The sequence below is a fragment of the Sodiomyces alkalinus genome (genome assembly GCF_003711515.1).
Source record: "Sodiomyces alkalinus F11 unplaced genomic scaffold SODALscaffold_2, whole genome shotgun sequence".
Taxonomy (NCBI): domain Eukaryota; kingdom Fungi; phylum Ascomycota; class Sordariomycetes; order Glomerellales; family Plectosphaerellaceae; genus Sodiomyces; species Sodiomyces alkalinus.
The window spans coordinates 3720218-3733428 of NW_021167080.1; the positions used below are offsets into that span (position 1 = coordinate 3720218).

At 54.5% G+C, this 13211-nt stretch overlaps 7 protein-coding genes across 7 annotated transcripts; 4 read left to right on the plus strand and 3 right to left on the minus strand.

Annotated features, from left to right (window-relative positions):
• Positions 1-154: 154 nt before the first annotated feature.
• SODALDRAFT_273095 (DNA-directed RNA polymerase II subunit RPB2) lies at positions 155-4090 on the plus strand (the record flags this gene model as incomplete). Its single annotated transcript, XM_028607875.1, has 3 exons — positions 155-2545; positions 2610-3838; positions 3928-4090. The coding sequence occupies 3 exons, from the start codon at positions 155-157 to the stop codon at positions 4088-4090; spliced, it is 3783 nt and encodes a 1260-aa protein (XP_028468733.1).
• A 125-nt stretch (positions 4091-4215) lies between these two features.
• Positions 4216-4775, plus strand: SODALDRAFT_108141 (hypothetical protein). Its single transcript, XM_028606517.1, has 2 exons — positions 4216-4264; positions 4305-4775. Exon 2 carries the CDS (start codon positions 4380-4382, stop codon positions 4638-4640), a length of 261 nt encoding a protein of 86 aa, XP_028468734.1. The 5' UTR covers positions 4216-4264; positions 4305-4379; the 3' UTR covers positions 4641-4775.
• A 105-nt stretch (positions 4776-4880) lies between these two features.
• SODALDRAFT_330655 (hypothetical protein) lies at positions 4881-5488 on the minus strand. The gene has a single exon (XM_028611256.1). The coding sequence runs from the start codon at positions 5225-5227 to the stop codon at positions 4910-4912; it is 318 nt and encodes a 105-aa protein (XP_028468735.1). The 5' UTR covers positions 5228-5488; the 3' UTR covers positions 4881-4909.
• A 237-nt stretch (positions 5489-5725) lies between these two features.
• SODALDRAFT_330656 (vacuolar ATPase) lies at positions 5726-6972 on the plus strand. The gene is made up of 6 exons (XM_028611257.1): positions 5726-5994; positions 6066-6104; positions 6190-6223; positions 6284-6292; positions 6407-6507; positions 6598-6972. Exons 1-6 carry the CDS (start codon positions 5992-5994, stop codon positions 6757-6759), a joined length of 348 nt encoding a protein of 115 aa, XP_028468736.1. The 5' UTR covers positions 5726-5991; the 3' UTR covers positions 6760-6972.
• Positions 6849-9340, minus strand: SODALDRAFT_307420 (DUF1716-domain-containing protein). The gene is made up of 3 exons (XM_028609066.1): positions 9083-9340; positions 8933-8981; positions 6849-8841 (listed from the first exon to the last, which is right to left on the minus strand). The coding sequence occupies exons 1-3, from the start codon at positions 9107-9109 to the stop codon at positions 7121-7123; spliced, it is 1797 nt and encodes a 598-aa protein (XP_028468737.1). The 5' UTR covers positions 9110-9340; the 3' UTR covers positions 6849-7120.
• A 288-nt stretch (positions 9341-9628) lies between these two features.
• On the plus strand, positions 9629-10660 carry SODALDRAFT_376664 (phosphoglycerate mutase-like protein; the record flags this gene model as incomplete). Its single annotated transcript, XM_028614834.1, has 3 exons — positions 9629-9874; positions 9922-10113; positions 10206-10660. The coding sequence occupies exons 1-3, from the start codon at positions 9784-9786 to the stop codon at positions 10658-10660; spliced, it is 738 nt and encodes a 245-aa protein (XP_028468738.1). The 5' UTR covers positions 9629-9783.
• A 31-nt stretch (positions 10661-10691) lies between these two features.
• On the minus strand, positions 10692-13073 carry SODALDRAFT_272790 (GTP-binding protein GUF1; the record flags this gene model as incomplete). The annotated part of the gene is made up of 5 exons (XM_028607855.1): positions 10692-10903; positions 11009-11196; positions 11261-11443; positions 11514-12613; positions 12699-13073. The coding sequence occupies 5 exons, from the start codon at positions 13071-13073 to the stop codon at positions 10692-10694; spliced, it is 2058 nt and encodes a 685-aa protein (XP_028468739.1).
• Between the last annotated feature and the right edge of the window lie 138 nt (positions 13074-13211).

Below are 13211 nucleotides of genomic sequence, written 5' to 3' on the forward strand. Positions count from 1 at the left end.
AAGCTGATACGAGGCACGTTCCCTCGGAACCGGTGATTTCTAATCGCCCTGGTTACTATTCCTTCGCCACTTCGTCGTCTGGCGAGCAATTCTTACCGTTCTTTCCACCCTTTTACCTCACCCGTTACTTGAGTAGTGCGCGCTGCTGTCCATCATGGCGATGGAGTACGATGAATACGATTACGATGCCTACGAGGAGGACGACAATACCATTACCCCCGAAGATTGCTGGACTGTAATCTCCTCCTTCTTCGAGTCCAAGGGTCTGGTGTCGCAACAAGTCGATTCGTTCGACGAATTTACCACCTCGACCGTGCAAGAACTCATCGATGAATACTCGCAAATCACACTCGACCAACCGAATCCTGCGTCCGACGACGATAGGGTGATTGCCCTCCGACGATATGAGGTCAAGTTCGGCACCGTCATGGTCTCGCGACCCTCCATCACCGAAGCCGACGGAAAGGTCTCCACGCTCCTTCCCTACGAGTGCCGCGACCGAAATCTTACCTATGCGAGTCCTCTCTACGTTCGGATAACCAAGAAAGTCTCCGTCGCCGTCGAAAATCAGATTCCACTCAACGAACTGGATGAGGAGCAACAAGAGGAGATGGCACGGACTGGCGAACATCCAACTCGCTTGGAATGGGAGGAAGAGGAGAGTGGCGATGACCCGGCCGCCGATAAAGAGAAGCCGGAGGATATGAAGGACATGATCTTCATCGGCCGGCTGCCCATCATGGTCAAGTCCAAGATCTGCCACTTGAGTCGTGAATCCGAAAACGACCTCTTCATGCTCAACGAGTGCCCTTACGACCAGGGCGGGTACTTCATCATCAACGGTAGCGAGAAGGTCCTCATCGCACAGGAACGGTCGGCTGCCAACATCGTCCAGGTCTTCAAGAAGGCCCAGCCCAGCCCCTACTCGTATACCGCCGAGATCCGCAGCGCTCTCGAGAAGGGCTCTCGTCTTATTTCGAGCCTGATGCTCAAGCTTCACGGCAAGGGCGGATTCTCCCGAGGAAGCGTCGGCCAGACTATTCACTGTACGCTACCCTACGTCAAGGTCGACATTCCGATCGGCATCGTCTTCCGTGCCTTGGGCATCGTTTCCGATGAGGATATTCTCAATCACATCTGCTACGACAGAAACGACACGCAGATGCTCGAAATGCTTCGACCCTGTATAGAGGAGGCCTTCATCGTGCAAGATAGGAACGTTGCACTTGATTGGATCGGAAAGCGAGGCAATGCCAACCATACCATGACAAGGGAGAAGCGTGTGCGAAGTGCGAAGGATATCTTGCAGAAGGAGACGCTGCCGCACATTTCGCAGAGCGAGGGAAGTGAGACCAGGAAGGCCTTCTTCCTAGGTTACATGACACACAAGCTGCTTCAATGCGCCTTGGGGAGACGCGACACGGACGACCGGGATCACTTCGGCAAGAAGCGTTTGGATCTAGCAGGTCCCCTTTTGGCCAAGCTCTTCCGCAACATTGTCCGTCGCATGAACCAGGAGCTGTCCGGCTATCTCAAGCGATGCGTCGAGTCCAACAGACAGTTTAGCTTGACTCTTGGCATCAAGCCACAGACTCTATCCAACGGCCTCAAGTACTCGCTGGCCACGGGCAATTGGGGAGACCAGAAGAAGGCCATGAGCTCTACGGCCGGCGTGTCCCAGGTGCTCAACAGGTATACATTTGCATCCACACTCTCCCACTTGCGGCGTACCAACACGCCGATCGGGCGAGATGGCAAGCTCGCGAAACCGCGGCAGCTGCATAACACCCACTGGGGACTGGTATGTCCTGCCGAGACGCCAGAAGGACAGGCCTGCGGTCTCGTCAAGAACTTGTCTCTTATGTGCTACGTCAGTGTCGGCACACCAGCGGAACCTATCATCGACTACATGATCCAGCGCGGTATGGAGGTATTGGAGGAATACGAGCCACTGAGGTATCCGAACGCGACAAAGGTGTTCCTGAACGGCGTCTGGGTCGGTGTCCATCAGGACCCCAGGGTGCTCGTGCCCGACGTCCAGGGCACTCGTCGACGCAATGTCATTTCACACGAAGTTTCTTTGGTTCGCGATATAAGAGATCGCGAGTTCAAGATCTTCTCGGACGCCGGACGTGTCATGCGGCCGGTCTTCGTCGTCGAGCAAACCCCCCACGGCACCGTTCCCCAAGGCTCCCTTGTTCTGCAGAAATCCTTGGTCAATGAGATGCGAGAGCAGCAGGAGAACCCGCCTGATGACCCGTCGCAGAAAATCACCTGGCAGACGCTGGCTCATAGTGGTGTCATCGAGTATCTCGACGCCGAAGAAGAAGAGACGGCTATGATTTGTATGACGCCGGAAGACTTGGAGCTTTACCGACTGCGCAAGGCAGGCCACGACGTCGACGAGGATACGGGCGACGGTCCCAACAGCCGTCTGCGGACCAAGATTGCGAGGACGACGCACATGTATACGCATTGCGAAATCCATCCCAGCATGATCCTGGGTATTTGCGCCAGCATCATTCCTTTCCCGGATCATAATCAGGTATGTTATCCCACAACCTCCGAAGGGCCTCGTGGAGTCATAGCTGTTAACCAGGTGTTTCTAGTCTCCTCGTAACACGTACCAATCCGCAATGGGCAAGCAAGCCATGGGCTTTTTCCTCACGAACTACTCCCGGAGAATGGACACGATGGCCAATATTCTGTACTACCCGCAAAAGCCTTTGGCCACGACGAGATCCATGGAGTTCCTCAAGTTCCGAGAGCTTCCTGCTGGTCAAAATGCTATCGTCGCTATCGCGTGTTACTCAGGTTACAACCAGGAAGACTCGGTTATTATGAACCAGAGCAGTATCGATCGTGGCCTTTTCCGCAGCTTATTCTTTCGATCCTATACCGATTGCGAAAAGCGCGTGGGCATCAACCTTGTCGAGCAGTTTGAGAAGCCGTTCAGAAATGACACGCTGCGTCTCAAGCACGGCACGTACGACAAACTTGACGATGACGGCATCGTCGCGCCTGGTGTGCGCGTTTCCGGCGAGGACATCATCATCGGCAAGACTTCGCCGATCAACCCCGATAACCAGGAGTTGGGCCAGCGCACGACGCAGCACGTCAAGCGTGATGCGTCGACCCCACTGCGAAGCACGGAGAACGGCATCGTGGACTCGGTTATTCTGACAACGAACCAGGACGGTCTGCGATACGTCAAGGTACGTGTTCGGACCACCAAGGTCCCGCAGATTGGCGACAAGTTCGCTTCGCGTCACGGTCAGAAAGGTACCATCGGCGTGACGTACCGTCAGGAGGACATGCCGTTCACTGCGGAGGGCATTACGCCCGACATCATCATCAACCCGCACGCCATTCCGTCGCGTATGACCATTGCTCACTTGATCGAGTGTCTTCTCAGCAAGGTCTCGACTCTGAAGGGCATGGAGGGCGATGCCACGCCGTTCACGGACGTCACGGTCGACTCGGTATCCCAGCTGCTTCGCGACCAGGGGTACCAGTCGAGAGGGTTCGAGATCATGTACAACGGCTATACGGGCAAGAAGCTGCGGGCGCAGGTCTTCTTCGGGCCGACGTACTACCAGCGCCTGCGCCACATGGTCGACGACAAGATCCATGCTCGTGCCCGCGGTCCCGTGCAGATCATGACGAGACAGCCGGTCGAGGGTCGTGCGCGTGACGGTGGTCTCCGTTTCGGAGAGATGGAGCGCGATTGTATGATTGCGCATGGTGCGGCTGCCTTCCTCAAGGAGAGACTTTTCGAGGTCTCGGACGCGTTCCGCGTCCACGTTTGCGAGATTTGCGGGTTGATGACACCCATCGCGTACGTGGCCATTCCTTGATTATACCTTTTTCTTTCGTTTCTTTCGTTTCTTTCTTTGAAAATGGAACGTGCTAACATATATCTTGCAGAAACTTGTCGAAGCAGTCATTCGAGTGCCGGCCTTGTAAAAACAAGACCAAGATTGCCCAGATCCACATCCCGTACGCGGCCAAGCTTCTATTCCAGGAGCTTCAGTCGATGAACATCGCGGCTCGGATGTTCACCGACCGATCCGGTGTGAGCATCCGCTAGTTCAGTTGTTGTTGGCATAGCAATCCTGTCATGGTCACCGGCTTCACTGGGTCCCGACATGGCTGTAGAAAACAGACAACACGCCGGAGCCGAAGGGACTGGCGACCTTTTTATTTTCATTGGAGGTTGGGAATGAATGGATAGGGGGACCTTTGCATTTCAGAGCGGCGTCCGGTTGACAGGAAGATATCAGGAGACAGTGCGAAGCCAAGAGGGTTTTCAGAAGGGAAAAGTGGCAGATCAGGAGACGGGCAATTCCAGCCTGGCTTTTTTCCCCTCGTAATTTACCATGTATACCAGCTGTTGTCGTCAAATCAAAAGAATGATAGAAACGTGGGAACCAGCATGGCGACGATTTTATGTTTTGGTTTTGGTCTTGCATTTTGTTCTATCCATTATATATGACGAAGGGGAAAATAAGCAAGATTGTTGGGAATGCTCTGCCACTCTAACAGCTGTTAGGCAGACTCGGTCAAGCCAGTCAACTTGCAACAATATTGTTTTAACAAACCCATTGGGTTTTGTTTGCACTTCGATTCGGTGCTATTGAGTTTTATGAGAGGAGTTGAGGGTAGCGATTCGTTAGGAGAAGAGTTGCGATGACCCGGGACTTGTCGGGGGACGACCTCGCTTGGCGAATTCTGTGCTCGCCAGCCAGCCACTTGCTGCACATGGTGGCTAGTCTTGAGTCGTAAGTCCCAATTGAAGGGACGAGGGAGTAAAGCGGGGGTTCTTGAATCATGAGCACATCATGGAAGACCCTCTGTGGTGTTTTCGGTATCATGGAAGTCGGTAGGTAGGTGGACGGACGGCCGAATGTTATGTTTCTGTTGGTGACGCTGATCCTACTTGTGACCCCAAGCCCGGCCTTTGTGGCCCGGCCGCCGTCGTGTCTCGAACAGTCTGCTCCTTCTTGTACTCCTCCTCGAGGGCGCGCTGCATTTCGAAGTCAAGCTGGCGTTCGCGCTTGATGCGCTGCTGCTCCATGTCGCGAATGACGCCTTGGTGCATAGCCTGCAAGCGAAGGTGGGAATCCCCTATGGTCAGCGGTGGATGCCTCGGAGATAGAAGACGGGGTTGGATAATCAAGAGAAGGGGTAGGTATGCCAAGGGAGAAAGGAACGGGACATGCATCATTCTCCATCTTCTGTTGCCAATGGACGATGGCGACTGTGCTGATGGTGAAAAGGGACGTCGCCGCAAAGGTGAGCTTGGCTGTACGGGACATTGTATGAGCTGATTCGAGGAAGCCCGGAACTTCTTCCAATGGACTTTCGGCAGGGTCGTCGACGTCTAGGCTTGGGATACAGGTTCTCCGTGGAGACAATTGAAGGATCTTCGATTGGCGACGGGGAAGCTTGCGTCTGTTGTCATTGAGCCATGGCTGTGGAAGAAGCACGAAGAACTTTAAGCTTGTACGAAGTACCTGGAGCATTGGATCCCCCTCCAGGCACCTCGGTCTTTTGTCACCCCGATCTTCGGGACCCCCACCATCATGCATTAGAGGCGCCTCATTACCTGCATACATCCTGTGTTAGCTCCGGCCGCAAGTACCCAGGTACCGGAGTACCAAGGCTGGCGTGACCCCCATGTGACATTCTCGTTCCAAGTCTCCAGGAAGCTCCACTATTAGCCCGTATACGCCAGTGCGACTTCAGACTCGCATATCGTCGTCGTCGTCTTTATGTTCAGCAAGTTGTTTTGGACTGCGTCGTTGTCTAATACTACCTAGCTCACATCTCGTCCACATCCGACATACTGCTTCGACTCTAGACGCCCCGGCACGTTTGAATCGTTACAGAAACGACTAGACCAGTTGAGCAATAGCTCGTTCCCTTTTCCCAGGGTCATAAGAGCTCTCCCGAAGAACGAACATCTACACCCCCGCCACTCCCATCATCATGGTCAGCCTCATCCCCTTGTCATCTGATTCGACTGCGTTACAGAGAGCTAATCTTACTTCTCGCCTTAATAGTCCGCCCAAAATACTGCAGGTATCCAGACTTTGCTGGACGTACGTCGATTCTTCCGATCCCCGAAAATGGACATTGTCCCCCCTTCTAGACCGAGTCCCCTAACGTGATGGATACTATGTATAGGCTGAGAGAGAAGCCTCCAAGATCGTCCAGAAAGGTACCGTCTCCTCCTGACTTGTCAGCGACTTTCGCACTAACAAAACTGCTCTCCTTCTAGCCCGAGAGTGTAGGTCGCAATCCACTAACCATCCCGTCCCCAAACGGATCACTTCTCGACAACACCCATTTAAACATGCTTCGGCGAGACTCTCCGACACTTCTAACACGTTGTGATCTCTAGTCCGCACCAAGCGGGTCAGGGAGGCTCGCGACGAGGCCAAGAAGGAGATTGAAGACTACCGCAAGAACAAAGAGGACGAGTTCAGGAAGTTTGAGGCCCAGGTACGACCAAAAAAAGCCTACTCATAGCCACACATCGCCGCCATCACTCGGACTTTCCATTTCGAAACTGACGAAACCCGCTCTCCCCAGCATTCCGCAGGAAACAAGCAGGCCGAGGAGGAGGCCGACAAGGAGGCCGAGCTCAGGATCAAGGAGATCAAGGCTGCCGGTCAGAAGAGCCAGGAAAAGGTCATCAATGACCTCCTCAAGGCCGTTTTCGATGTCAAGCCCGTGCCGCCGTCGGCAGCGTAAGGCCTGAGGGGTAAAGAAAAGGCAGTGAGAGATTGCTTGGGATTGCAGCGGTTATGCGGAGCTCACCCATTACATTAGACTTTGGTGATGTATTTTCGTTCTCTTCATTATTTCTAATCAGGATCTACACAAAAGGGCTAGAGCTTCTCATCAGGGATCCTATGCGCCTTGCAAATGAACATGGGAAACACCAGATTTCCGCTGTCCGTCGACCGATACAGTTCGTATTTTTTGATGCATTATTACAGCCCCAGTGCAAAAGTAGCGGGCTTGACCCAGACCTTGAGAGTATCCTCTGAGATGAACACCCCGTTCTGCCCAAAACCCACTTCGACTCGTTCACTCCGATTCGTTACTGGTGTTAGATAGCATGGATGAGCGCGCCGAGCATCTCTTGCCAGTCCCTCGACTCTGGCGCTTCGGGGTCGAGTTTGTCCAGGTGGGCCTGAAGTGTCATCTTGATATCGTCTAGCGACTTACCCTGTTCGGCCAAGAGTTCCCGGATCTTCCCCCTGGCGCCGCTATCCTCGGCCGCCAACCAGGCCAGGATGATGTCGATATATTGCAGTGTGTAGAGGCCCGCGTCGATCCTCTCCAGAAGTGAATAGTCCTCCCCGGCCAGTGTTTCCCTCTCGGATTCATCCATCTGCTCCATTGTCCTTCGAAACTCGGCCTCGACCTTCTCAACGGCCTCTGCAAATCTCCGCCGGGTGGCAGCCAGCTGTACTGTCTTCTGATACTTCTTCTCCACGAATTTTGCTTGTGTCCGTATGCGTTCCGGCGACTCGGCGGGGAGTAGCTGGAGCATCCAGGCGAAGATGCCGAGCAAAAGATCCACGTAGATGCGGTGGTCGTGCCTCTTCATGAATAGGCTGAAGAGGGGCTTGAGCCCGCCGGCTTCAACCAGCTTCTGGCAGACCTGCGTAGCCGAGAACCCACTCACGGCGTGGTTCAGGAGCCGCACGGTGGGCAGCTTGTTCATCTTGCTCCCACTGTCGCGCAGCATCAGCACGCACAGCTCGATTCCCTCGGCCTCGAGGAACTTGGTCTTGCCCTCGGGCTCGTCCACGAGGGAGACGAGTGTCTCGAATAGGTTCTGCACGTATTCCTCCTCCTCGCCGCCCTTCTCCGGGTCGCGCCTCCGGTAGGGGGCGGCGAGCTGCAGCATCACGTCGACCACGTCCATTTCGACGAGCTTGCGCCGCGTCGCGGCCGAGACCTGCGAGATGATAGCGAGCAGCTCGGCGGAGTACTGTCTGTTCTGCGTCACGCCGGCGCTGACGCCCTCCTCTTTGCGCTGCACGCGGTCGAGGAGCCAGCGGAGCAAGGCGTCGTCCAGGCCGACCGTCTGGGCGACGGCCGGCCGCGACATGGTATTCTCGACCACGGAAAGCACGTGGTAGACGCCCCCGGCGTCCGTCTCGTCCGACTCGTCGAGCCGCTTGAGGTTCGACACGAGCAGGCCGATGAGGTCCGCCTCGAGCATGGCATCGACCAGCTTGTTCCAGTCGTCCTCGGTCGATTCGACGTCGTCGGCCGTCAGTTCCGATATCATCTGCACCGTGCTGATGGCGATGTCCGTGTTGTCGTGGGCCAGCAGCCCCACCAGGCTGGTGACGGTGCCGAGTTTGACCAGCTCGGGCCACAGGTCGGTGTGTTCGGACAGAATCGAAAATTCCTTGATGGCGGCGTCCAGATCGGCCTCGCTGGCGATGAATTTTTGCGGTTCCTGCTCGTACTTGGCTCGCAGCTCTGCGTTCTTGTTGATGAGCTTCTCGAAGACGAGCGCCGTCTTCCTCAGCCATGTAGCGCCTATCTCCACAGATAAGGCCGCGTCATCGCCACGGGCTTCGACGAAATCCAGGGCTTGGACTTGTTCCCTAGACACCCCGCCTCCAAAGAAGCGGCCCTCGTCGTCTTCGTCTGGTGGAGGTTCCGGTCCGTAGTCGCCGGTATCGCCTTCGTCTGTAGGAGGAGGCGCGGGGCCGGCTTCCATGTCGACGTCCTCATTTTCGTTTGCGACGCGGTCGTGGCGACTGTTCCGATCGCTTGCGCTCAACTTGGCCGACTTGTATATCTCATCTACAGCAGGAATAGGAATCAGCCGTCCGCTTCTCTCAAATACAAAGTATAAAAATTGAAGTCAAATAATCCGAAAGATTAGGAGACATACTCGGATCGCGCACTGGATCTAGCTTCCGCTTACCGGACGATCCAACATTCTATAGAGTCCGACTCGTGTTAGTCCATAACCTGAACTCTGCGCAGTGTCGAAAGCGACCCATGATGTGAGTGAGAAATAAGGGAAGGAAGCAAGGCTCACTTTGAAAAGTTCATCTACGCTCGTCATGTTTGATGCGCCGTCGTCCTCTGCGATGTCACAGATCCTGGTGGGTTGATGGGCGTCGAGCTTCGCACTCTATTTCGAATGGAATTGAATAGGTCACTAGGCATTGAATACTAAGAAGTAGAATACAGAGAAAAGAAAAGAAGAGAAAAGAAAGAATAGAAAGGAAAACTTGCGAGCGACAGGGCGGGATATTTGGGGTGTTTGGCAGAAGTTCTGGAGGTCCAGTCGTACGTGTTACGAGGTTGAGGAAAGATCCGAGTCGAGCACTCACCGGAAAGAAGCTCGGAAGCTCCCACCTTACCGAGTCCCACCGAGACACCCACCGACTTCACCGAGAGTCGTGACCAGCAGCAGCATAGTGCCATTCTATATGCATACCAACAGAGACCCACATGGTCTGCCTCGTTAAATTGAAAGGTACATGACTTCAAGTCCTCGCCTTGGGAGCTGCAAGTGATCAACGTCGGGAGCACCTACTTCATCCGCAGGGAGTCACGGTTTTATAGAGACGATTTGCCTCGAAAAGCCTCCATTTTATCACCAAGTAGTCATTTCAAACTGTTTCCAAGTTTATATAATACATGGCTGCCGGGCTGGGTATTTCAATCGTCTAAGATCCCTGGGAACGCTTCACTTCTGGTCTCGGTGTTCTTGCCAACGCCGTATCCAAGAAAATGCCCCCAACACTGGTCCTCATCCGCCATGCCCAGGCATTACACAACGCCAACAATAAGTCTAACCCTCAGTTCCAGCGCCCGACCTTGAGTAACATAACGCCTCTAACTGTATTATACAGAATTATGACCTCCCAGACCCCGACTTGACGAGTTTGGGAGTAGAGCAGTGTGAAGAACTGCGCAAGAGCCTGGTTGAACACTTCGCCGACGTCCGTGATGCGGCCATTATCGTGAGCCCCATGAGGCGCACAATCCAGACGGCCTTGCTTTCGCTAGACTGGCTGCTCGAGCGTGGAACGCCTATCCAAGCCGACGCACGGTGGCAAGGTACGCGCTCACCCGCTCAACTGTAGAGCAGTATTCGCCTAGGTTTTTTTTTTTCCTGGGGGTTTTTTTTTCCTCCTTTGTTTGCTCCTGAGATCTTTCGCCCCTGATGTTGATGGCTTTGCTAGAAAACTCCGGCAAGCCTTGCGATACTGGTACCCCGGTGACTGCGCTGGCTAGGGAGTTTCCCGTCATCGACTACTCCACGTTGGATCCGGTCTATCCGGACAAGACTTCGCCTGCCGGTGCCAAATACGCATACAACCGCAAGGCTATCCTGAGCCGCGGGCAGTCGGCCTTGGAGAGTCTTCGCCAACGTCCCGAGAAGTTCATCTTTGTCGTCTCTCATTCTGGATTCCTCCGCCTCGGTCTGGCGGGTTATTGGTTCTTCAATGCCGACTACAGAGTGTTCGATCTGGAAAGCGATGGTAGCCTGAAGCAGTGGGAGTCAACGGCCAGTGGCGGGCTTGGGAAATCATTGACTGTGCCTGTACCGCTCGGTTTCGAACTTCCCGAAGAGGACATCGAGATGCCGCCCGAGAATGCATAGATAACCGGGGGACGATTGTCGCTCGTCTGCATTACTTGGCCAAGAAGCTCTGGAAAGCCGATTGGTCGATTGTCACGTTGCCCACGGCACGCAGTCGTTTTCGGCCGGCTTTCTGTTTCTCTAGGAGTTTTCGACGGCGGGTGATGTCGCTGGCGTGCAGTTTGGCGAGGACGTCTTTCCGGAATGGCTTCAACGTCTCGCGAGCGACAATCTTTTTGCCTGCTGCAGCCTGGATCACAACCTCTGTGGGCTCAAGTCAGTACAAGTAGGAACTCTACCAATCGATAGATAGACAGAACCAGTGAGGATAAGGGAAACGAGGCACTCGTCTAGAGGGGCATAGCATACCAAACATTTGACGATCCACATGTTCCTTGAACTTGGTCACCCACTGCCGGCCTAATCTCTCGGCTTGTGATGTGTGTATCACGCGGCAGATAGCGTCAACAGGGACCTTGTTGACTAGCAGCTGCAGTTTGGTCAAGTCGCTTCGCCGCCACTCAGCATCCTCGTAATCTAGAGTAGCATAACCCTTTCTTCGGGTTCGTCAGCAAAAAGAGAGCACCGACGAAGCATAACAGGACACAAATCCCAACTTACGTTGCGCCTTTCAGTTTCCCGAAAAGGTCGTCGACTAATTGTGACGCCGGTATATCGTACTGCAGAATTACTTGAGTGGTGTGGAAGAATTCAAGGCTTTTCTGCTCGCCTCGAATGCTCTCGCAAAGCTCGATGACGCGACCAAGGTATTCTTCAGGCATGGTTATTGTTGCTTTGACGAATCTGGATAATTTCAGGATCAGTAAAAATTTCTCATCAGGGAGCAAGTATGGCAATCGAGAAAAGCACATACGGCTCGTAAACGGCGGCACCTCGCATGCGATGGTCATCCGTGGTTGGGAACTCGGCTGGGTTCTGGTATATCGTCTCAGTTCCGTCCGCCCAGACGACACGGGTAGGCACGGTTGGATCCGTGATGATAACGCTGCCCCCGTGTTCCTGCCGTAGACGATCTTGAAAGACAGAGCAGTGGAGGCTGCCCAAGAATCCCAGACGCCAGCCAGAACCGAGCGCCTCGGAGAAGTCTTTCTGCAAAGTCACGCTGCGGTCGTTGAGCGTGAGCTGGCTGATACTGTCAGCCAAGCGACCATAGTCGCTTTGATCCACTGGAAAAGCGCCCACAAAAACCATCGGCTTCGGCTCCTCGAAGCCCGGGTATGGCTCCACGAGGTTCTCGGCAGAAACAGTGGTAAAGGTATCCCCGAGCTTGGCATCCTGGATCCGTTTCATGCCGGGATTGAAGAACATATAGCCTACCTGGCCCGCACGAAGGACGCTCTGGGGCACAGGACCAGGATACTGGATGCCCACTTCTCCCACCGTGTACCGGTTCCCAGTTCCCAGAGAGACGAGACTGTCGCCTGCTTTAACCTGTCCATCAAAGACCCGAACGAGTAAGATGACGCCACGGAAGTTATCGTACCACGAGTCGACGAGCATCATGCGCAGCGGCTTGGACGTGTCGCCCTGGGGCGCAGGGATTTGCTCAATCACCGCCGGCAGAATGCTGGGGACATTCTTGCCAGTTTTGGCAGAGACAAGCACGGCATCGGCCGGATTCAGTTCAAAGGACGTCTCCATTTGTTCCAGAACCCTCGGTACGTCGGCGGAGGGCATATCGATCTTGTTGACGACAGGGATCAGGGCGAGGTCTTGGGCGAAAGCTAGGTGAAAGTTGGAGACGGTCTGGGCCTGGATGCCCTGGCTCGCATCGACGAGCAAGAGAGCACCCCCGCAGCTGGCATACGATCGAGTCACCTCGGCCCGGAAATCGACATGGCCGGGAGTATCGACCAGGTGAAGCAGGTAGTCCTCGCCCTTGTGGTTATAGATCATGGTGCAAGTTTGGGCCTTGACGGTAATACCGCGCTCCCGCTCGACGTCCAATTTGTCCTGCGAACCGGAAGAAGTTAGCTTTCTCGAGTTTTACAGAGAAAGAGAAGAGAAATAATCAAGACGTAATAGGGACCAAGCTCACCAATATCTGCTTGTTGGACCCATTGGCGGAGATGGTGCCAGTAAATTCCAGGAGGCGGTCGCTAAGCGTACTCTTGCCATGATCGATATGGGCAACGATGCAGAAGTTCCGGTATCGTTCAATAGGAATGGCGGCAATGCGCCGCTCCAACTCGGGACGAGGAAAGTCGCCTGGGCCTTTGGGGGCCGCATACGCTGAACAGCCACTAACATGAAATCCTCGGACGAGGCTCGGAAAGACGCCCTGTAAGCGAGGGGAGACTGAAGGATTTCCCAATTGGGGAAACGGTAATATTTGGGGCGCACATGGTCGAGTGTTCGTCCGTGAGAAGGATGTCAACCGAGCCAGACGACTTCGTCCCAGGCCCAGGCGCATGCCCATGGAACCCAGCAGGACAGCCGAAGAATTCCTCATCAAGCCAGCTGATCACCGAAGCAAGCTGTGGAATTGTGTCATCTGCGGGGTACTCCTCTCAAGTTGAGATAGACCTACACAGTCGGAACAGACGTAGTT